Genomic DNA, 20,057 nt, shown 5'->3' with positions numbered 1-20,057 from the left:
ATTGCTAGTATGTTTTCATGGTGACTGTCAAAAACTTTAACCATTCAATCCTGTGAATGAAACTTCAACAAGCTTGTCCAGTGTTCCTAAAGGTGTTGCTGAAAAGGCTATGGCAGTAAATAGATTTTGGCTGCTCTTTGGGAGTAGTCATTTTTTTTTTTTAAAGGGTGTAACAATGGAGGGGAGGTTTGAATCATTTAAAAACGGGGGTGCGTATTTAAGAGAGATACAAAAGGAGGTGTTCCTGGGTGGCTTCGTTGACAGAACATAAATCTTGACCTCAGGAACAGGAGTTTGAGCCCCACATTAGGTATAGAGGTTACTTAGAAAAAAAAAAAAAAAGGCGTTTCAAAATAAGACCAAAATACTAATGTATCACCAACTGTCTGAGAATGTATTTGGATACTGTTAATGGGCTTCCTCATCTTACCAGACTATGTAATTGCTAAATCCAATGGAAAACTTTAGGCGTTGTTTTCCCTGATGTCTTGGCAGCATGTCAAGTCACTGGTAAATTACTTCTTAAAGTTTCTTCTCAGCCTATTTTTATAATTGATGCTTCCATGATTTGTCTTGTCTTTTCACTCTTTGTTTTCCACAAGTCATTTCATTTGCTTTCAGCCAGCTCTCACCCTCAATCTCTTAACAGTGCTCTTAGAAACATCAATCTAGTACATTTCTGCTGTTTAACTCTTTAACATCCTATTGATGTTAGAATAGAAGTCCAAAGCGCCTCTGCAGAATCTACCCTCATCTTACCGATTAAAGTCATCTCTTGTTATGTTCAGGTCTGAGTATCAGTTCTTTTTTTTTTTTTTTTTTGTTTTTTGAGTATCAGTTCTTGAAGGTACTAGGTTCTTGCTCTCTGCCTCTGGCCTTCTACAGGTTGCTATCTACATTCTCTTACTCTCTTGCCTCCCCATTATGCTTTTTTAGCTAGTCCTCCCATCTTTCAAATTTCAGCTTTATGTTAGGTCACTTCCTTCTGGAAGTCTGCCTGGGTAACTCCTCCCTGGTATAAGTGTTCCTCCTGAGTTTCCTAGCACACTGTTTCTCCCTTAGCTTTAGCCTCCATGGTAGGTTCCGTGAGAACATGACAGTGGCCTTGTCTCTCTTGTTCAGAATATCTGCAGAGTAAAATGGCCTATGCAGTAAAGGTACTTGGTATATTTGAATGGATTAGATAACCTATGTTAGGTTCTGTCTTAAGTTATTTAATTTTTAGGAAAATAATTTATGATGTGACATGGTTAACATTTCATAAGAACATAAAAATGTTAACATTATATTTTTACTAATGGACTACCAAAAGAAGGTATAGGTGAATTGAAAAGTGGCTCTGATAATCAGTATGGCAAATGAAGTGCTGAAATTCTTCAACTTAGATGGGCATGACTCTTTTTTTTGGGGGGGGGGAGGGCAAGACTCTTTAAAAAAATAGGAAGGTTCCAATAAATGTTTCTTTCCTTTATATTCAAGAACAGTAAAGGATACTTGGAAAATAATGTAACGACTTCCACAAAATAACGAAAGAACAATTTCATTTTAAAGAGTTTTATTACACGATGTTAATATTCAGGACACTTCAGAGCACCTTATACTTCTAATCAGATTTTTTGGTAACTGGTTTTAAAGTGTTACTTAAGTATTTTTTCTTATACTGGCTTTGAGTCAAAAGTACTACTTAGTGATTGTTTAAGAGACGTTAATTTGATTAAACAGTTTATCCTTAATAACCTGAGACATCAATCCATGGATAGCTTCTATGGTAGTTTTACAGCTGGAAAGAAAAAAACACATCACATAATGTCACAAGAACTGAAAACTGTTTTGATCATGCAAGTCCCCCCCCTTTTCCATCCTTATACCCCCAATAATTTTCATTTCTATTCATACTCCAGAAACCACAACAATTTACAGTTTACTCTGGTGATTTTTAGCCTTCTACATGTCTTTTAACCATTTCATTCATTACACTTGACCCTTGAACAACATGGGAATTAGGGGGATACCAAATCCTCTACACAGTTTGAAATTCATATATAACTTCTGACTCTCCCCAAACTTAACCACTAATAGCCTAGTGTGGATGGGAAGCCTAACAATACCATAAACAGTTAATGAACACATATTTTGTATATTACATGTATTATATACTGTATTTTTACAACAAACTAGAGAGAAGTACTAAAATCTACATTTATATTACTGTACTGTATTTATAGAAAAAACCCCATGTATAAGTGGGCCCATGTAGTTCAAACCCACACTGTTCAAGAGTCAACTGTATTTACTAGAACCTTCTCGAGAGAAGAGTGTAAAATTTGATATAATTCATAACAGTTAATTTTGTTACTTATCAACAGTTTTTGGGAAAAGTTCTGTCTTGGAAAGTGACTGAAATTATATGTAATTCATAATTATAGAATAATTCCTAAAATATACTGAAATTTGTTATTCCTTATTATTACTTAGAATAATTAAAAAAGAGATTATAAAGAATCCTATGCTTTTTTTCTGAAATAATCACAAACATCCTTCAAATAGAGTTACAGTGGGTGAGATTTTAGAACAGATAAAAAATAAAAAGCAAAAAACAATAAAACCCCACACTATTCAGAAGAGATACAGTTCTTATGAAGTTATCCAAAAAAAGGAAAATTTTCTACTTTTGTACTACTACTTTGGTCTTTCCTACTTTTCTTTTTATGTAATTGGAGATATAACCATTGTGAAATTTTTGCTTGTTAAAGAACTGAGATATAAATGTAGATAAAGTTACAAATCACAAAGAATATATAGATGAGCAAAAACATACACTTAGTGAAGGTACCAAAAATGAGACCTAATATTGAAGAAAGAATTTTTATCCAGGCCACTAGCTCTATACCTTCTAAAAACTCAAGGAAAATAATGAGATAATTTTACTCAAACTGGCTTCTGCTCCTGACACATTTTACCTTACCTTCTCTTTCCTATTGACTAGTCCAGTTTTTAAGATACCAAGGTATCAGTCTATATAGATGTCAACATTGTTTTTCCTTACTCTCTGCCCCCTAATTACCATATCAAATTTCAAACTTTTGTGAAAAGTAAATGTTATTTAGGTAGAATTCCCAATCTTCTGCACCTGAATGGCCACCTGATTATTTCCTAAGTTATCAAGAGAACACATTCCAAGTTTGTTCCTGAAAAATTCCTGGTAGTGAAATTTGGGACATTAAATCACTGTATTTAGGATAATTTCAGTACAGAGATGCAATCATTTCTGTGATATTTAGGGACTTAAAACTTCATAAAAATGTGAAATTTTATGAATTTGGGAAAGCTCAACATAATCCCTCAAGAGATGATTTAGAATAGATTTGAACATCCTTTTGTAGAATTTTTTTTTAATAAGATCCAATGATGGATTGGTTTTCTTTATTACACTTTCTAGTTAGATCTAGAAAACATGATTGGTAGTTTTTCATTCTATTACTTAGATATTTAAGCCTTTAATGTTTTTACCTAAATTCTCTAAGTTATAATTTGCATTTGACAACTCTTAAAGGTCCCTAAGAAGTTAATATTCAGGTACCATTCCAAGTTGTAAGTAAGCTGAAACTTAAGGAGTTCGAATCCTATTATAATGTGCAAATTTTGAAACAAAAGGAACTATTTAGGGGCAGGAATAGATTTGCTCTTACCTGTCTCTTGTAGCTTTGGCAAGTTTGTCTTCAGACTTTCTGTCATGTGTTTCTAAACCCAACATGAAACTTCCTCGTCCCAGCTGGGCTTCTGACTGTTCTAATTTTTCAGACAAATCAAAGACCTGACCAGTGGTATAGTCTGCATTCTGTAGGGGAAATGGTATTTTGTTAGTGTGTGTGTGTGTGTTAATATATACATATGTATTTTTTAATGTAGTTTTTTCTATCTAGAATGTTTCATTTACAAAGAATTCCAACATGAAATGTGTGATGGTCACTGAAGAAATCACATTTACTTGTAAAAACTGACTCCAGAGTTCAAGCAGTTCAAGTGTAGAGTTTTCCCCCTTTTATAATTTTAAGATTAAATTTGGAATTATTCTTTTTGACTCATTAAATCTAATATTTGTTATTATGAGAGGCTTTGAAGTACACAGGCCTGAGTCTCAGTTGTGGCTCTGCTACTGATTAGCTGGGAGGCCTTGGGAGAACTCCCTTACTTTTCTGTGCTTTTATCGTCTTCTGAAAATGGGGAGAGGACAATGATAATTTCTACATAAAGGTTATTGTGAAGACTAAGTAATGTATATAAAGTATATAAAGCTCTGAGGACTGTCCATTACACCTGGTAAAGGCTTAATAATTGTTAGCTAATTTTGTTATTTGTTCTTGTTGAAATTTCAGCATTTAGTATGACAGTTTTTTAATGAAAAAAATGACAACAATTACATTTTAAACAACAGAAAATGAATACAGGGAACTAATTTCTTAAATCAGAAAAGATGTCATTTTTTTTTTCATAAAAAACTGTCATCAATTACATTTTAACAGAAAATGAATACAGGGACTAATTTCTTAAAACAGAAAAGAACTTTTTTTCTGGTAGCTTTTGGGTTATATGCTTTAGCTAGAGAAAGAGATGCACTGAACATTTATAATTTTTTTTAATTTTTAAGATTTTATTGGTTTGAGAGAAAGATTTTAATGGTTTATGAGAAAGAGAGAAAGAGTGTGTGTATAAGAGAGGGGAGGGGCAGAGAGAGAGAAAGAGAAGCAGACCCCGCTGAGCAGGGAGCCTGATGTGGGGCTCCATCCCAGGACCCTGGGATCCTGACCTGAGCTGAAGGCAGATTAATTAACCGACTGAGCCAACTGGGTGTCCTATAAATTTTTTCTTAAGATGCTGCAATGTACCATATATACAAACACAAAAAAGAAAAAAATAGAACCTTTTCTTGATTATTAATGACCTCAATAATCACAGGCTGAGTAGGTAGAGCTGTTTGCCTTTACACAAAGGTTCAGACTGCTCTGGTCTTAGCGTTTTCTTCCTTTGCCATCATGTGTCACTTCTGGCTCTCATTAGTATACTTGCCTCTTAGGAAACAACTCATACAAAGCATTTAGCAGCATATGACACAAAGGAAGCAATTAATCTTTGCTGTAATGATTACTTTCTTTCCTTTTAATTTGCTACTTCTGACTGTTGAGGTTATGAAATAAGAACAGAAAGCCTGTCAGAGCTCTATTTAAAATCACAGAAAGGGTTGCCTGGGTGGCTCAGTCAGGCTAAGTGTCAACTTGTGGTTTCAGCTTGATCTCAGGGTGGTGGGCTTGAGCCCTATGTTAAGCTCCACGCTTACAGTCTGCTTGGGATTCTCTCTCTCTCTCTCTCTCTCTCACACACACACACATATGCTCTCTAAATAAATAAAACCTTTAAAAAAATAAAATCATAGAAAATATGCTTAAGGGAGGCCTTTTCCTATGAACCACACAAAAAATAATAATAGCTTATTGAGGCTTTATTATATGCCAGGCACTTTGTTAACTGCTTTATATAAAGAATTTCAGGGACGCCTGGGTGGTTCAGTGGTTGAACGTCTGCCTTTGGCTCAGATTGTGATCCCAGGGTCCTGGGATCAAGTTCTGCAGCAGGCTCACTATGGAGAGCCTGCTTCTCCCTCTGCCTGCGTCTCTGCCTCTCTCTCTGTGTCTCTCATGAATAAATAAAATCTTAAAAAAAAAAAAAAGAAAAAGAATTTCATTTAATTCTCAGCATTCTTCGTGATGTAGGATTATCACTGAACCCCAAAAAAGGCTCAATCTCATTAAATAACTTTCTGAAGGTCACACAATTGTAAAGTGCCAGTGTTGTTTTTGAACTGAATTTATCTTATACCAAATTCTGTGGTTCTAACCATTATGCTGTACTACATACTATGTGAGGGGGCCCTCTTAAAAAAAAAAAAAAGGAAAAGCAACTGTTACTGACTAAGCTCTAGACAGAAGCTTGTAAAATATTATGTTAGGTTTTAATGATATTTTGGAAAAAAAATCACATAGTGATTTTATTTTTTGCTGCCTAGTATCTGCTGCTACTTTAGTTAATGATATTCTGATTTCCTTCTGGGGACAACTCTTCCTAATTCTTAGTCCATGTGCTCCTGTAAGAGTTTTTTCTTTTTGTTTTAAAGATTTTATTTATCCATTCATGAGACACAGAGAGAGGGGCAGTGACACAAGTGGAGGGAGAAGCAGGCTCCATGCAGGGAGACCGACGTGGGACTCGATCCTGGGATTTCACGACTATACCCTGGGCCGAACGCAGGCACTAAACCGCTGAGCCACCAGGGATCCCCTGTAAGAGTTTTTTCTACCCTAGCCCAGCTGTGAGGTACTTGCCCTGGCACAGACTGTCATGGTGTTCATTCTCTTGGCCCAGAGAAGGTTTAAGGATGGGCATGTGACCTAAATAAAGCTCAGACACAATAGACGTTTTGCCTGTGGTTATGCATGAGTATGTGTATCTTGACCTTCTCTTTTGAGCCTGAAAGTGAGAAACTGAGAGGCTGGAAGGTCTGAAGTTAATCTTGTTTTCTTTTAAAAAAAAAAAGATTTATTTAGTTTATAGAGAAAGAGCATGAATGGGAGGGTCAGAGGGAGATAGAGCTCCAAGCAGACTCTGCACTGAGTGCAGAGCCTGAGCAGGTGGCTCAATCTCATGCCCTTGAGATTAGAACCAGAGCCAAAGCCAAGAGTTGGATGCTGAACTGTAGGGGCCACCCAGGCACCCCTGCTATATTGTTTTCACATGAAGCCCAAAACTGAAGCCAACTGACATGAAAGCAAAGCTGAGACAGAAAAACCAAGACCTTAAAATATTGTTTGAATATAAACTTGCTATACCTGAAGTAAGTCCTACTCCTGAAGTAAGTCCTACTTTGCTTAAAAGATTCTTTTTTTAGGCCATTTTGGTTTGGTCTCCTGTCACTTGTAACTGGGGTCTTACCTGAGTCACCTGACAAAACAAAAAGCAGTATTTGCATTTTTCTCTCTGTATCTTTAAGGCAGGGGCAGATTTCACCCTCATCTGGCCACATATATTTGTCATTTGGACTTCGTCTGAATGGTATGTGACACAGATCTTGGCTTGGCCTACTATCCCAATCCAGCTCTGGTCATGTGCAGAATCTGACCCCAGCCCTAGTGTCTTGGCCAAATCAGATACAGCTTTTCTATGAAAAAAAGTTTCAGATATTATATAACTTATGTAGCTTAGATAAAATTCAAATGCATCCCTTGGAAATAGAGTACTTACGGTAAGCAAACTAGAGGAACTCAGTGTATTCACCCAGTATTTATTCCACAAAAGCTCAAGCAATTTGCGATCCAATGAGGATTTGAAATATGAGACTTCTAAGGCATAATATCTATGAAACAAAAGGACACATTTAGTAAGTAAAATTAATTAAAATTCAACCATATCATATAAAAGTTATGGTCAAATTTAAGTGAATTACATTTTATATCCACATAGTTATGTTTTAGTTTTTAGTCCAATAGAACAATAGGTAACCATGGTTTCCTTACTCTTCAGAGGCGTGGTTTCAAATCTTCTGTTAACTGAACTTTCTTGTATTATATTTCTTCCCGCTGTAGAGCCCAGAAATTCCCCAAAACTTATCAATAACCAGTCAACACTTCTGTATGACATATGTTTATCCATGTTGAGTTCATAAATTCTAGCCAATAGCACATAAACTTAATGTACTGCCTCTGTAGAGTCAATGATAATTTTTGATAGGCTTTTTAAATACTGAAAATGACATGTGGCTTTCCAATTTCTCCTTTTCTAATCTCCTAAGTAGGACCTATTGCTTTTTGGGAAAGCAAACCTTAAATTAGAATCATTAGGATGCCTAAAAAAAATTAAGAACATCAACAACAACAACAAAAAATACTGCTTCCAGGGTGCCTGGGTGGCTCAGTGGTTAAGCGTCTGCCTTTGGCTCAGGTCATGATCCCGGGGTCCTGGAATGGAGTCCTGCATCAGACTCCCCACGGGAAGCCTGCTTCTCCCTCTGCCAGTGTCTCTGCCTCTCTGTGTCTCCCTTGAATAAATAAAATCTTTAAAAAAAAATACTGCTACCAAAGGTGCCTAATTTATAATCAGTGAGAGCAAGAAATGTTTGGTTACATGTATTGAAAATATGTATTTTTTAAAGTAATAAATATTTAAATATCTCACTAGGTTCTGTACATCAGTGGATATAAAGAAAGGGGACTTTTTTTTTTTTTACCTTAAGGAGCTTACTACTATTTATAGGAGAGATGTGGTATGAATCCACGAAATTAAATGTCATGGTATATACTAACTAACAATAAGTGATGTTATAGTCATGTATAAAATTAATCACTTACCAATTAAATGTTAGAGATAATGAATACTCTTAATGTAGACAGAACTGCTCTAGAAGCCCCAGGAAGAAGGCAGGACTGAGAGTAACCCTTACATAAGTCCATGGTGTAGATATGTTGACATCAAGGAGGGCATTAGGCAGGGAAAATTGACTCAAAAATACAAAAGTCATGAAAGAATAGTAAGTAAATGACTGGACAGTTAAGCAAGAGTAGTGTAATTATGTGAGGGGAAACAAGAAAGCTTTGTTGGGGTCTATTTGGTGGTAGATATTACATAAAAGGGTATGAAATTTAAACTGCATGGGTAGGAGGATGGGTGAAATAGGTGATGGGGATTAAGGAAGGTTCTTGTGATGAGCACTGGGTGTTGTATGTAAGCGCTAAATCACTATATTGTACACCTGAAACTAATATTATGCTATATGTTAACTAACTGGAACTTAATACAAACTTAAAAAAAAAGACATTTAAACTTTATTTTCTAGGTAGTGAGGACTCACGGAAGGTGTTTGAGCAGAGCAATGATATGGCCAAAGAGGTGTTTTAAGAAACACCTTTTTTTTTTTTTTTTTTTTTTTTTTTTTTAAGAAAGCTGGCTTGTGATAGGATGTGTTGCAGAGAAACCAAATAGTAGGCAGGGAGACCACAAAGGATACTATTGCAGCCCAGCAGATGTGAAGAGGGAAAGGCTCAGACTCAGGTTAATGATAAAGATAAGGACATGTGGACACAATAAGAAATGCTTGTTGATTCAATTTGGGAGTGAAGAAATAATAAAGAATAAGAATTTAAGACATCAGAATTAAGTGAGGGTCTTTGCAAGGTTAAGATACCTGTGGAGGTCTGAAGAATGAGAGGACATGGCTAATGAAATGTGAAGGGGAATAGTGTATTTCTTGAGCACCTATTATTTCTTGGGTGCTTTACATATTCTCATTTAGTCCTATAACCATACACACAAAGCATTTATTATTCCCAGTCTATAGACAAACATTTAGAGACAAAGACTCTACTCAAAGCCATATAACTAGTAAGTGATAGAGAAAGGATATGAAAAGTTGTATCATACATCCAGACTATAGACATTTAAGAGTATTTAAGAAGTGAGATCCTAGGAGTATGGGGATTAGCTATCGGGACAGGATGAGGGGCTCAAGTAGAAAGGTCAGCCTTAGAAAGAAGGAGGTTGTATCTCTGATACTTGAGGAAAAAAGAGATGAGAGGATGAATAAAGCAACAGATATTTGGATTTATAAAGGATAGAAAATAAGAGAACTCAAATGAGGTTCTAGAGTAAGAGTTTGTTTTAAAATTTATGCATCACCTTAATGTAATTGCTGTTTTAATTCCACAGGTTGATGCAGTGAAATTTTTTGTCTAATATGTAGTGATTAGCTGCACATCTCAGTAGTAGAGTTGAAAACAAGAAGAACATTCAAAATTATTTGTGGAGCTAAATCTTCATCTTCTGTAGGGGAAGTCAATAATAGATACTGCCTAGGACTGAAAATCAACAAGTAGCACCATCAGCATGTTGTTTGAAGATACGGGGTAAATATTTACAGGAATAACTATAATAGTTTCAGTGGCTGCCTTGGAGAATGAGAAAGGGAATGGTACAAAATTGTTGTTTTTCATAATTAAGCGTCATAGAACCATTTTACTCTTTAAACCATGTTCCTACATGAATACTGACAACATATAAGCTAACTTAAAAAAAAAAAAACCAACACTTTGTGTCCTATTTTCATTAAGGTTCTTCAAGGTTAAAAATATTTAATATCTACATTATATTCTATGTTTTAAACAGACTTTGTGCAATATTTGTGGAATTTAAGGTAGGAAAGAAAAAACAATGTAAACTGCAAATAATACCTCATCACTAAATAATTTAGGAAATGGATCTATAAGCAGTCTGCTTTAAACCCCTGCTCTTTCAACCTGACACTATGTTTCATTAAAGATTTTAAACAAAAATAAATTCTTATTTGCCCTATGAAAAAATTTATTTTCTCTTATTTAGGAACTGATCCCAAGAGAACATTTTGGAATATCCTAGCAATTCCAGGTTCAAAATTCTAGACTCTAGCAATGTAGATAACTAGAAAGTGGCTATTCTCCAACGGACTTGTATTTCAGTAAAACAGAATGCACAGACTGCCTCAGTCTTGTTTCAAAAGTTACTGTTGGTAGTTGAGAAAAGTAGTGTAGGTATTAATGGTGTAAGCTTTTTCTACCGCTATAACTCAATATAAATGAAAAAAAAAATTGACTATTATTCTGAGAAAGTATCACAGCAAAGGTGTTTCCATGCTTAGGAGCAATTCTCTCAAACTGGAATGGTTTAAATTTTTTTTCCAGTAGGGCAAATTATGTGATTTATTTCCAAGTCTCTAACTGAAAAATAAAAAAGAATTTTTTCCCAAAAATGTCAGGGATGACTGATATATTTTAAAACTCAATTTTAGAAATTCTAGAATTTTCTAAAAATTTCTGAACAGAAAAATAAGAGCACATGGGTAGTCAAGGTTTTCCTAAAGGTTGGATAGGAACTATGGAAAAAGGGTACCCTAGATAATCATTTAGGTAACTTTTTTGGAGGGGTGCCCACCCTTCTATATGCCATGCCCTGTTTAAATGTTAGGATACTGTGGTGAATTAAGTCTACTGTCATGAGGTTCACATAATGGAATCAATAGCAAGAAAGCAAAAACTTAGGTGGTGACAAGTGCTAAGGAGAAAAATAAAGCAGGGAAACTGTAACACAGAGTGATTGGATGGTGTTATTTTAGACAGGGTGACCAGTGAACATTCTGTTAAGGTGATCCTTTTTTTTTCTTTTTTTTTGTTAAGGTGATCCTTAAACAGATACTCCATGACTGAAGTAGTTAGTGAGCCTCATGGAAATAAGGAATAATTTTCCCAGCAGAGAGAATAGCGTGCAAAGGCCCAGAGGCAGAAAGCTGCCTGGCACATCTGACAACCGTTAGGAGGCCACTATGGCTGGACTGGAGAGAGCAAAGGTTTAGTGATAGGAGATGAGCTCAGAAAGGTAGTATGGACAGATCACATAGGGCTGTGTAGCCCAAGGTAAGGAGTATGATACAGGAAATCATTCTGGAGAAGGAGGAATTTGATCTGACTTACATTTTAACAGAATCAGTTTGGCTGACAAAAGACCTTTAAAGGGGTGAATGGAAGAAGTTGGAAGCCTAGTTAGAAGGCTAGTGCTTTGGTTCAGGCTCCAGAATGTAGTGGGTGGGTCAATGTGAGGTGGCAAGATATACTTAGAAAGTGGAGAAAACCATTATCGTTGGTTTAACACTTTTAAAAACTGAGATGTAATTTCATGTACCTTAGCCCTCACTATTTTAAAAAAAGTATATAATTCTTTTTTTTTTTTTTTTAAAAAAAAGTATATAATTCATTGGTTTCAGTATGGCTTCTTTAAATTTTGGAGTGAAAATGTTTACGATGAAGTTTTGCTAAATGGAACTTGAGGGGTGCCTGGGTGGCTCAGTAGGTTAAGTGGCTGCCTTCAGCTGAAGCCTTGATCTCGGGGTCCTCAGATAGTCAGGGAGTCTGCTTCTACCTTTCCCTCTGCTCCTTCCTCCTGCTCCTGCATTTTCTCAATCTCTCTCAGAAAGAAAGAAATGAATGAATGGAACTTGGACACTCTGTGGGCTTACGGATAAGGTAGTATCAGGCTGGCCCTGAATAAAACTTCTTTCAGTTGTTAATTTCATTAATGAGCCAAGTATCTTGTACATTGATATGTTCATGGTTGTGTGAAAGGTAAATAACATGTTACCTTAAAACAATTATTAATAAAAATTCAAACATTATCCTATCAAGTTTTATATTCTTCCTACAATTTTAAAAGGATTATGAAATGCATTCATCTGAACTTTTATTCTCATCTGTAAAATTAGGGGCTTGGACTAAGATTTCTTACGATGATTGTGGCATCAGATACATTTAAAAATGACTTACTGTTTGCAATGTACACCAAAGTCTTCTATTTTATTTAGTGGGATAGTCTGGTACTCAGAAGGTCCTTCATCAGGGGGTTTGTAGCCCTCAACAAAAATGAAGAAAATAGAAGATTAAAAAAAAAAAAAGCCACATATACACACACACACACACACACACACACACACAGAAAAAAAAAACCTTTCTATGCAGCTTTCCATTTATAGAAACATTAATTTTGAGGAGCCATGTATTGAACTTAAACATTCCAGTACAAAGTATATATATATATATATATTGCTTTTACTTTCCCTCAACCCCATTTGGTGGTTGATGGTTGGATTTGGTTTACAGATTCATTTTTCTTGTCCTTAGAGGATGTACACATAGGTTAATATTTATTTCAGATTACAGGGAAGGAAATAGATGTATTAGCTTGTTTGTGAAGTACCTGTCAGAATGTCATGGGCACAAAGAGACTTATTAACAAATAAAAACTGCTTTCTTAGCAATATATAGCACAAATGTGTTATCTTTTGCTTAAGACAATTTGTGTTGGTTGACTATTTTGTAAATATTATCAAATTGTTTTAGGACAAAAAGGATATTAAGCATAACATGACTTAAAAAGGAGTCATTTAAAAAATTAAAAGGACTTCGAATTTTAAAAATTACCTTTGGGTATGTCCTAAAGGCTCCAAGATTCACTTTCCCTGCAGATATTGTTCTTGTTGGGTCAATCTAAAAGAAACATATATTTATCATCTGCTGGTTATAAAATTTTTATATACTTCCATTTGTTTAAACATTAAACTTAGAAATACATATGATATATATAACACTATGCATGCATACGACACACACACAGACACACACACACACCAACATTGATTAAAATAATGAAAAAGGAATAAAGAGTAGGAAAGAAAATAACCAAACCAAATACCAAAGAAGTTGAATAAAGTGGTTGAGTACAGAATTCTCATAGTTAATAGAAATTATATCTAGTTATTATACTATTGAAGAATGTTATTTGAAGTTTTGCTCATCTCTTTTTCGAAAGTTTTTTTATTAGATGAACAATTTCTACCTTTCTCATAGTAATCTGGATTGCATCTAAACCACTCTAAGCATAGCAAGAGCTGCTCTATCAATTCCTGAGTTACTCAATTCAGTCAATATTACTGAATGCCTACTATGTGCAGAGAACTGAGACCTAGGTGCTGTGATCACCTTCATCTTACAGAGTGGGGGAAGAGTTGCAGAGAGGTTAGTTAACTTGTTCAGACATAAGTCCCAGCTTCTAAGAGGTGGAATTCAGATACAATCCTAGGTATAATGACACCAGACTGTTGTGCTTTACTACAGTTTTTATTTCTCAGTGTACTTACTTAAATAATTCTTCAAGAAGAACTTAATAAGACTGGTTGCAAAAATACTTACTACTACTGCTACAAATGGTTCCTGGAACTGCTGATTGAGCATCTGAGTACTAACATCAATTCCAGAAAGCCAGCAGCCATAGCCAGGATGGCTATGATACCAGCCAATTGCATTTTCAAGGCGGCCAACCTAACAAATTAAGAGGACAAAAAAGATTGAGGTTTCTGTTTAATTTTAGAGACACTTGTCATTTATTTGTTTACATAGCACTATGGTAAAATAATAGCATGCAGAACAGTTGATAGCAAATGTGGCTTTCAAGTTAAAAAAAAAAGATTATTTTGAATAGATAATACCCAAACTATAATACCTGAAGCTTCAACAAGATACTAGTACAGTAAGGTTATTCAGTATCCTTCCCACCTTTTCCCTCAATAGCCAGTTTTTCAGCCCACATGTTACCTCTATAGCCGGCTGCTTACATACCTATCTTGCAGATGTATTTTTGCATACATGTAAGTTAATAGAAACACACATAATGACATACCACATACAGTGCTCTTTGTTTTTTCAACTCGACACAATATTGTGGGGTTTGTTCCATGTAAATAAAATATACAGATAATTTTTTAATTTTTTTTCTTTTTTCCGAAGATTTTATTTATTTGTTCATTAGAGACAGAGACACAGGCAGAGGGAGAAGCAGGCTCCATGCAGGAAGCTCGCTGTGGGACTCGATCCTGGCACTCCGGGATCACGCCCCGAGCTGAAGGCAGATGCACCCAACTGCTGAGCAACCAAGGCATTGCAATTTTTATTTTTCTTAAAGGCTGGTTTGCATTTCATTGTATGGATATACCATAATCTATTTAATCAGTTTTTTTTTTTTTTAAGATTTTATTTATTCATGAGAGACACACAAAGAGAGACAGACACAGACAGAGAAGCAGGCTCCTTGTAGGGAGCCTGATGTGGGACCTGATCCTGGGACCGGGATCACGTCCTGAGCCAAAGGCAGACGCTCAACTGCTGAGCTACCCAGACGTCCCAAGTGTACTATCTTTTTTTTTTTAAGATTTTATTTATTTATTTATTCACGAAGACACACAGAGAGAGAGACATAGGCAGAGGGAGGAGAAGGAGGCTCCATAGAAGGAGCTTAATGTGGGACTTGATCCCAGGACTCCAGGATCACACCCTGAGCTGAAGGCAGATGCTCAACCACTGAGCCACCCAGGCATCCCTACTTAATCAGTTTTATACTCAGGAACATTTAGGTTGTTTCCAAATTTTGGTTTTAAACATATATCTGATACTGAGTGTGAGAATTAAAAAAAAATTTTTTTTATTGAGATATAATTGATGTATAACATTGTATTAGTTCAGGTGTACATCATGAGTCACTATATGTATGTACTGCAAAATGATCATTATAAAAAACGTAGTTAACATCCATCACCACACATTTGGTACAACTTTTTTTCTCTTATGATGAAAACTTTTAAGATCTATTCTCTTGAGTATGGGAATTTATTTAAAAATATCCATGCTAACCTCTTACACATTTTACATAGACACTGTTGAAAATAAAATATAAACCTTATGTAATGAGGATAGTTTAAGTTTAGAAACTCAAGAGTCTCCATGAGACTCTTAGAATTACTGAACTTTAAGCAACATTTTTACCTGTTTGGCGTTTTCGATATACGCAGCCATGTACTCATATGCAGCAGCCTGAGCATTTACTCGGGTTTCAGTGCCCTCTACAGGCAAAGCAAAACTGTCCATAATGATCATGGTTTCACCGTCCACCTTTCCCAGCATTAAGCCCATCACTTCCAGGTTGCCTCCTGATCTGGCATGCATCACCATTTTCAGTAGAGCCAATGCTGAGATTTTGCAGTACTTAAAATAATGGTGACTACAAAACAAAAGTACAGCACAATTAACTTATATAAAACACAATTTCAAAGATAGTTTTTGTAAAGAAAACAAGTATTGAAGGAACTTACAGTGATGGGAAAGGGGAAAGAGTGTAGAAATGTGGGAAAGAAAAGGGAAGTAGAGTTCTTGCAGGGGGCTGGAAATGAAAAACATGTTGGGTCCTGCAAAGTATTTCTTTAGGGGAAAAGTATGAAATAGTTTTTTAAAATATGCTGTTTTAAATATGCTGTTCAAGTAGAAAGGAATTACATAGAATTCAATAGACTTTTTCTCCATTAATTTTGGAATCACCAAATCTCTGATTCTGAGTCTAGTTGGATGGTTGTGCCTAAAGATTCTCAGGCCTAACTTTCTGGCCTGACATCCAAATGTGGGCTCTGACATCCATCTGATTAAGTTTGAGTCTTTGCCCTGCCATGCTAGCTGTTGCCTAGAGACAATCACCTCATGCCCCCGCCTTAGTTTCCTCATCTGTAAATAGGAATAGGTCACAGATTTGTTGTTAGGAAGAAATAAAGTGAAATAATTTACATAAATGCTTATCTTACTACCTCACACATACCAAAACTTAATATTAAGTGCTAGCTGTTATTAGCCTTAACCCATCTTTTATAGTACTCTCAAAGAACAGTGTGTTGTTTCTTTCTGTGTTATCAGCCTCAAAATGAAAAAAGTAGCTCTAATATCTTTAGTTCTGTTTTGATCACTATTTAAAAGTTTGTCATATGTATATGTGACTAAACTACTCTTGAATAAAATTACATTTTCCGTTTCACTGATGCAGCTCAAGATCGCTGGGATGAACATAATTAGAGCCGCAATCAGACAATAAGGCACACGGATAGTTTTCAAATATTTGGTAGTCTATAGTATAGCAACCTTAAATGCATAGCCTGTTATAGAGTTAAGCAAACTGTCTTTAATAATATGGTCAATGTGTTTAAGAAGCCCCCCTCCCCTACTTTTTTTTCCTTCTTCTTTCCTGAGAAGCCTTTTTAAGATGTCTGCCCACAGATTTCAATCACAACTGAAAAATATGGAGACCTGGTCTTGGGAGTCAAGACATGAATTAATCTTGGGTCTTTATTCACTGGGGAAAAGAAAAAAAAAGTTATTGTGCTCTTATTACATACATTGTAGACCCTTTTTAATGCATTATCTCATCTAATCTTTATGAAATCACCAATGGGTGGGTCTAATTTTCTTTTTACAGGTAAAAAATGAAGATACATAAATTTTCTAGGGCCAGTCAACGAACTAGGGACACTTGTGAGGTTTGAATTTTAGTCTATTATTCACTTAAGAGTTCACTGCCTCAGTCTGATCATGAAGTAAGTTACTCGTATTTGCTTATTTTCTTATTTCCAAAAAAGGAATGAAAATACAGTACTGGGTTGTCATGTAGACTAAATAATACATTATAGAAATTCCTAAGCTCAGTGCTCAGCCCATATTAAATACTCGATAAACATGGAAGAATGTTTTGTTGTTGATCACTGCTGTCCTTTCTATCTCTCCATTTGAAGACTGCTCTTTTTACTCTCCCTTAACACTAAGGGTAAATGCTGTGGGTAGAGTCCTTCACTTGTCATCATTCCCAGAGACACAGGGCATTTGCTAAGGGGCAAACAGCTTTAAACTCTATTGATAAAATTTCTAGTTCATGTTAACTGGTGGAGTAACGTTTTGGGAGCCTGGGTGGAGCCTCCTTGTATCTGAAATAGTTATCAGCAATCAACAATCGATTTATAAATGTCTAAAAGATGGCTTATAGTTAGAGACGCCAGGGCTGACTTGGCTTTTGAAGATGGGTGCAGTCTCCAGTCTCAGATAAGCTAGAGGTCTCAACAAGGTGTATATCAACACAAGGCTTAAGGCAGAGTGTGTGGCATATATATGACAATATAGATATTGAGAAATGAGAAATTATAATCGTTTGTCCTTTACCCTTACATCCCCTGGAGGCAAACGGGTTAAAGAGACAAGAAGGGGAATCGAAGCAAGACCCAGGAGAAGGGCTTTGACTCTACTTGCGGAGAAAAAGGTGGACCCAAATTTCCCGGGTGCATAGTCTTCTCCCTGTCCATGAAAACACTAGCTTCCCACCCTCTGCAACTCCCACTCCCCTGGGTGTCCTAAACTCCCGCCACCCCTCCCACCCCTGCGTCTCGCCAGGGACCTCCTCACTCCTTAGTCCAGGGCTTCGCCGCCAGTATTTCTTGCTGCTGTTTCTTGTCGTATTTGTAGATTTCATCGATACTCTGGGCTTCCTGCATGTTGTTGGCCAATTCCCAGGTTTTCTGAGCCATACCACTCCCGGACGCCGCCATCGCCGTGGAATCCGAGAAGCTGTCGCCTCCACGACCAAGACGCAACTTTACTCGGCTAGGTTCCTGGGTGTGGGCTTCGGACCCTTCCCACCACAGGTGCAAACTCGTACTAATCTCTCGAGGCAGCCATGACACCCAGAACCGGAGGTGAAGTCAGTACAGACCATTCGGGGATGGCGGGAGCGCTTCCGGGACGCCACGATACAAACAGCGGTTACATAATAGAGACAGAGGAATCCTCCTGTGGCTGAAACGAGAACATATTATCTTAGAAAATTATATGCGCGCATTAGGACAAACACAATGACGGAGCGTGAGAATGGTATAGCCTTCCGCACCGGAAGAAGGGCACGGCAACGTTATGCCAGAAACGAACGGGTCCTCTTTGTTCGCACTGCGCAGGCGCGGCCTCGGCCATATTAAAAGTGGGTTAGCTCTTTAGGCTGTGTTGGGGGAAAAAAAAGACCTGTTTTCGTGTGGGTGTGTGGGTACCTTAAACAAAATGTGGGTACCTTAAACAAAATGTTTGTTGAAAGCCTACAAAAATAAGGATGTCTGTGAAAAACTTGAGACATAAGCAGTTTGGATGCTGGTTGAGACGAAGATACACCTGGCATCCCAGTTTACTTCCAGAGGAGTCACTGCACATGCGTAAAATTCAAAGGACCCTTGGTTGGGCTCTAAGGGTCTCTTAAGAGAGCAGTTCTGCGGCATTTCAAGAAAGCTGTGGAGACTCGTGGAAGGCTACGACAGGGTCTTTTGTCGTGTTTGTAAAAATTAACATCTGTATGAGCTCTTAGTGTTTTGAAAAGATCAGTACCCAGTTCTTAACAATTCGTTTAAGGTGTGAGACCACTTCCTATCCCCGAGGCCAAATTAATCTCAGCAACTTTTTTTTCCCCCAACAGTTAATGCAGTGTTTAATTATTTCACTTATTTGCTTGCTTGCTTCATCTTTAATCATCCTGAAACTTTGCATATGTGGTCAGCCTTGCTTGAAATACTCTCCCCTGGCGGTTGTGTTGTCTTGTTTTTTGCCTGGGAGCTCAAATTCATCTTCAAAAACAGCTCAGGGATCTCTACCATGAAATGTTGACTTTTTCCGCTCTCCAGTAATGATTCCTTTTAGATGTCTCTAAACGTCTGTAGGTGCTTCTAGAACTGTTACGTTGCATTGTAATAATGTATTTATTTGGATTTTTTTCTTTTCACTAAAAGCTTAAGAGTTCAGGACGCGGCTCTGGGTTGTGTCCTCCACTCCTAGTACGGTACGTGCCAAATAGTTAAAAACATTAGAATTATTGAATCCACATCCCTGCCTGCAGTTTCGACATTAACTTACATTTGAAGAAAATTTGTTTTTAAAACCCTCTTACAAAGTAACTTAGGACAAAGGATTCTTAGTTCCCCTCTGCTGGAAAGCTAGAGATCTCTTTTCTCGTGTGGCACATGGCCGTTCAGTATTGGGGGGAACCGAACATGTTGAAATTAGTAATAAAAAGGGGAATCCTGGGTGGCTCAGTGATTTAGCGCCTGCCTTCGGCCTGGGGCGTAATCCTGGAGTCCCGGGATCGAGTCCCACGTCGGGCTCCCTGCATGGAGCCTGCTTCTCCCTCTGCCTGTGTCTCTGCCTCTCTCTCTGTGTCTGTCATGAATAAATAAATAAAATCTTTAAAAAAAAAAAAAAAACCCAGGACAAAACATTGATGACCAGACTCCAGGAAGAGGAGAAATACGCAGGGGAGGTGTGCAAACATTTTTTCCCTGTCACCCCTATCTTTTTTTTTCCACGGCGGCTGCGGCTAGCAATGCGGCTAGGAAGGTCTAGAGGGGCTAGAATCGATTTAGCTTGGAAAGAATTTCTCATGGTTTAACAGCTCCCACTACAGACCAGAGGCACCAGGCAAAGGGCCAGATACAGCCAGCCTACGTGTAGGCGAGCCTGCTGTGCGGCCTCCGGGGCGAGAGGGGGCGCTCCGACTGCGCGACGGTACCCCGGCGGCCGTCGTGGGGGCGGGGCCGCATTCGCCGT

At 37.1% G+C, this 20,057-nt stretch overlaps 1 protein-coding gene across 3 annotated transcripts; it reads right to left on the bottom strand.

Annotated features, from left to right (window-relative positions):
• Positions 1-1,538: 1,538 nt before the first annotated feature.
• On the bottom strand, positions 1,539-18,381 carry COPS5 (COP9 signalosome subunit 5). Of its 3 annotated transcripts, XM_077876707.1 has the most exons (9): positions 18,364-18,381; positions 17,883-18,272; positions 15,438-15,672; positions 13,812-13,940; positions 13,044-13,109; positions 12,390-12,475; positions 7,294-7,405; positions 3,690-3,838; positions 1,539-1,780 (listed from the first exon to the last, which is right to left on the bottom strand). In XM_077876707.1, exons 2-9 carry the CDS (start codon positions 18,023-18,025, stop codon positions 1,696-1,698), a joined length of 1,005 nt encoding a protein of 334 aa, XP_077732833.1. In that variant the 5' UTR covers positions 18,026-18,272; positions 18,364-18,381; the 3' UTR covers positions 1,539-1,695. The 3 variants fall into 3 exon arrangements, with proteins under 3 accessions (XP_077732833.1, XP_077732832.1, XP_077732834.1); XM_077876706.1 differs by lacking the exon at positions 18,364-18,381 and having other exon boundaries at positions 17,883-18,357; XM_077876708.1 differs by lacking the exon at positions 18,364-18,381 and having other exon boundaries at positions 17,875-18,015.
• Between the last annotated feature and the right edge of the window lie 1,676 nt (positions 18,382-20,057).

The sequence above is a fragment of the Canis aureus genome, chromosome 28 (genome assembly GCF_053574225.1).
Source record: "Canis aureus isolate CA01 chromosome 28, VMU_Caureus_v.1.0, whole genome shotgun sequence".
NCBI classification, from domain to species: Eukaryota; Metazoa; Chordata; class Mammalia; order Carnivora; family Canidae; genus Canis; species Canis aureus.
Note: the sequence above shows the minus strand (reverse complement) of the source record. Positions and strands in the feature narration are given on the sequence as shown.

What these genes read in the sequence shown, in the direction of transcription:
- COPS5 (XM_077876707.1), bottom strand. Translation starts at nt 18,025, where the DNA reads ATGGCGGCGTCCGGGAGTGGTATGGCTCAGAAAACCTGGGAATTGGCC. An exon ending in ATATCGAAAACGCCAAACAG is followed by an intron (nt 13,941 to 15,437) that starts GTAAAAATGTTG and finishes TTAATTTGTTAG; the next exon opens with GTTGGCCGCCTTGAAAATGC. An exon ending in GCCAAAGCTACAAGAGACAG is followed by an intron (nt 1,781 to 3,689) that starts GTAAGAGCAAAT and finishes TTTTCTTTCCAG; the next exon opens with CTGTAAAACTACCATAGAAG.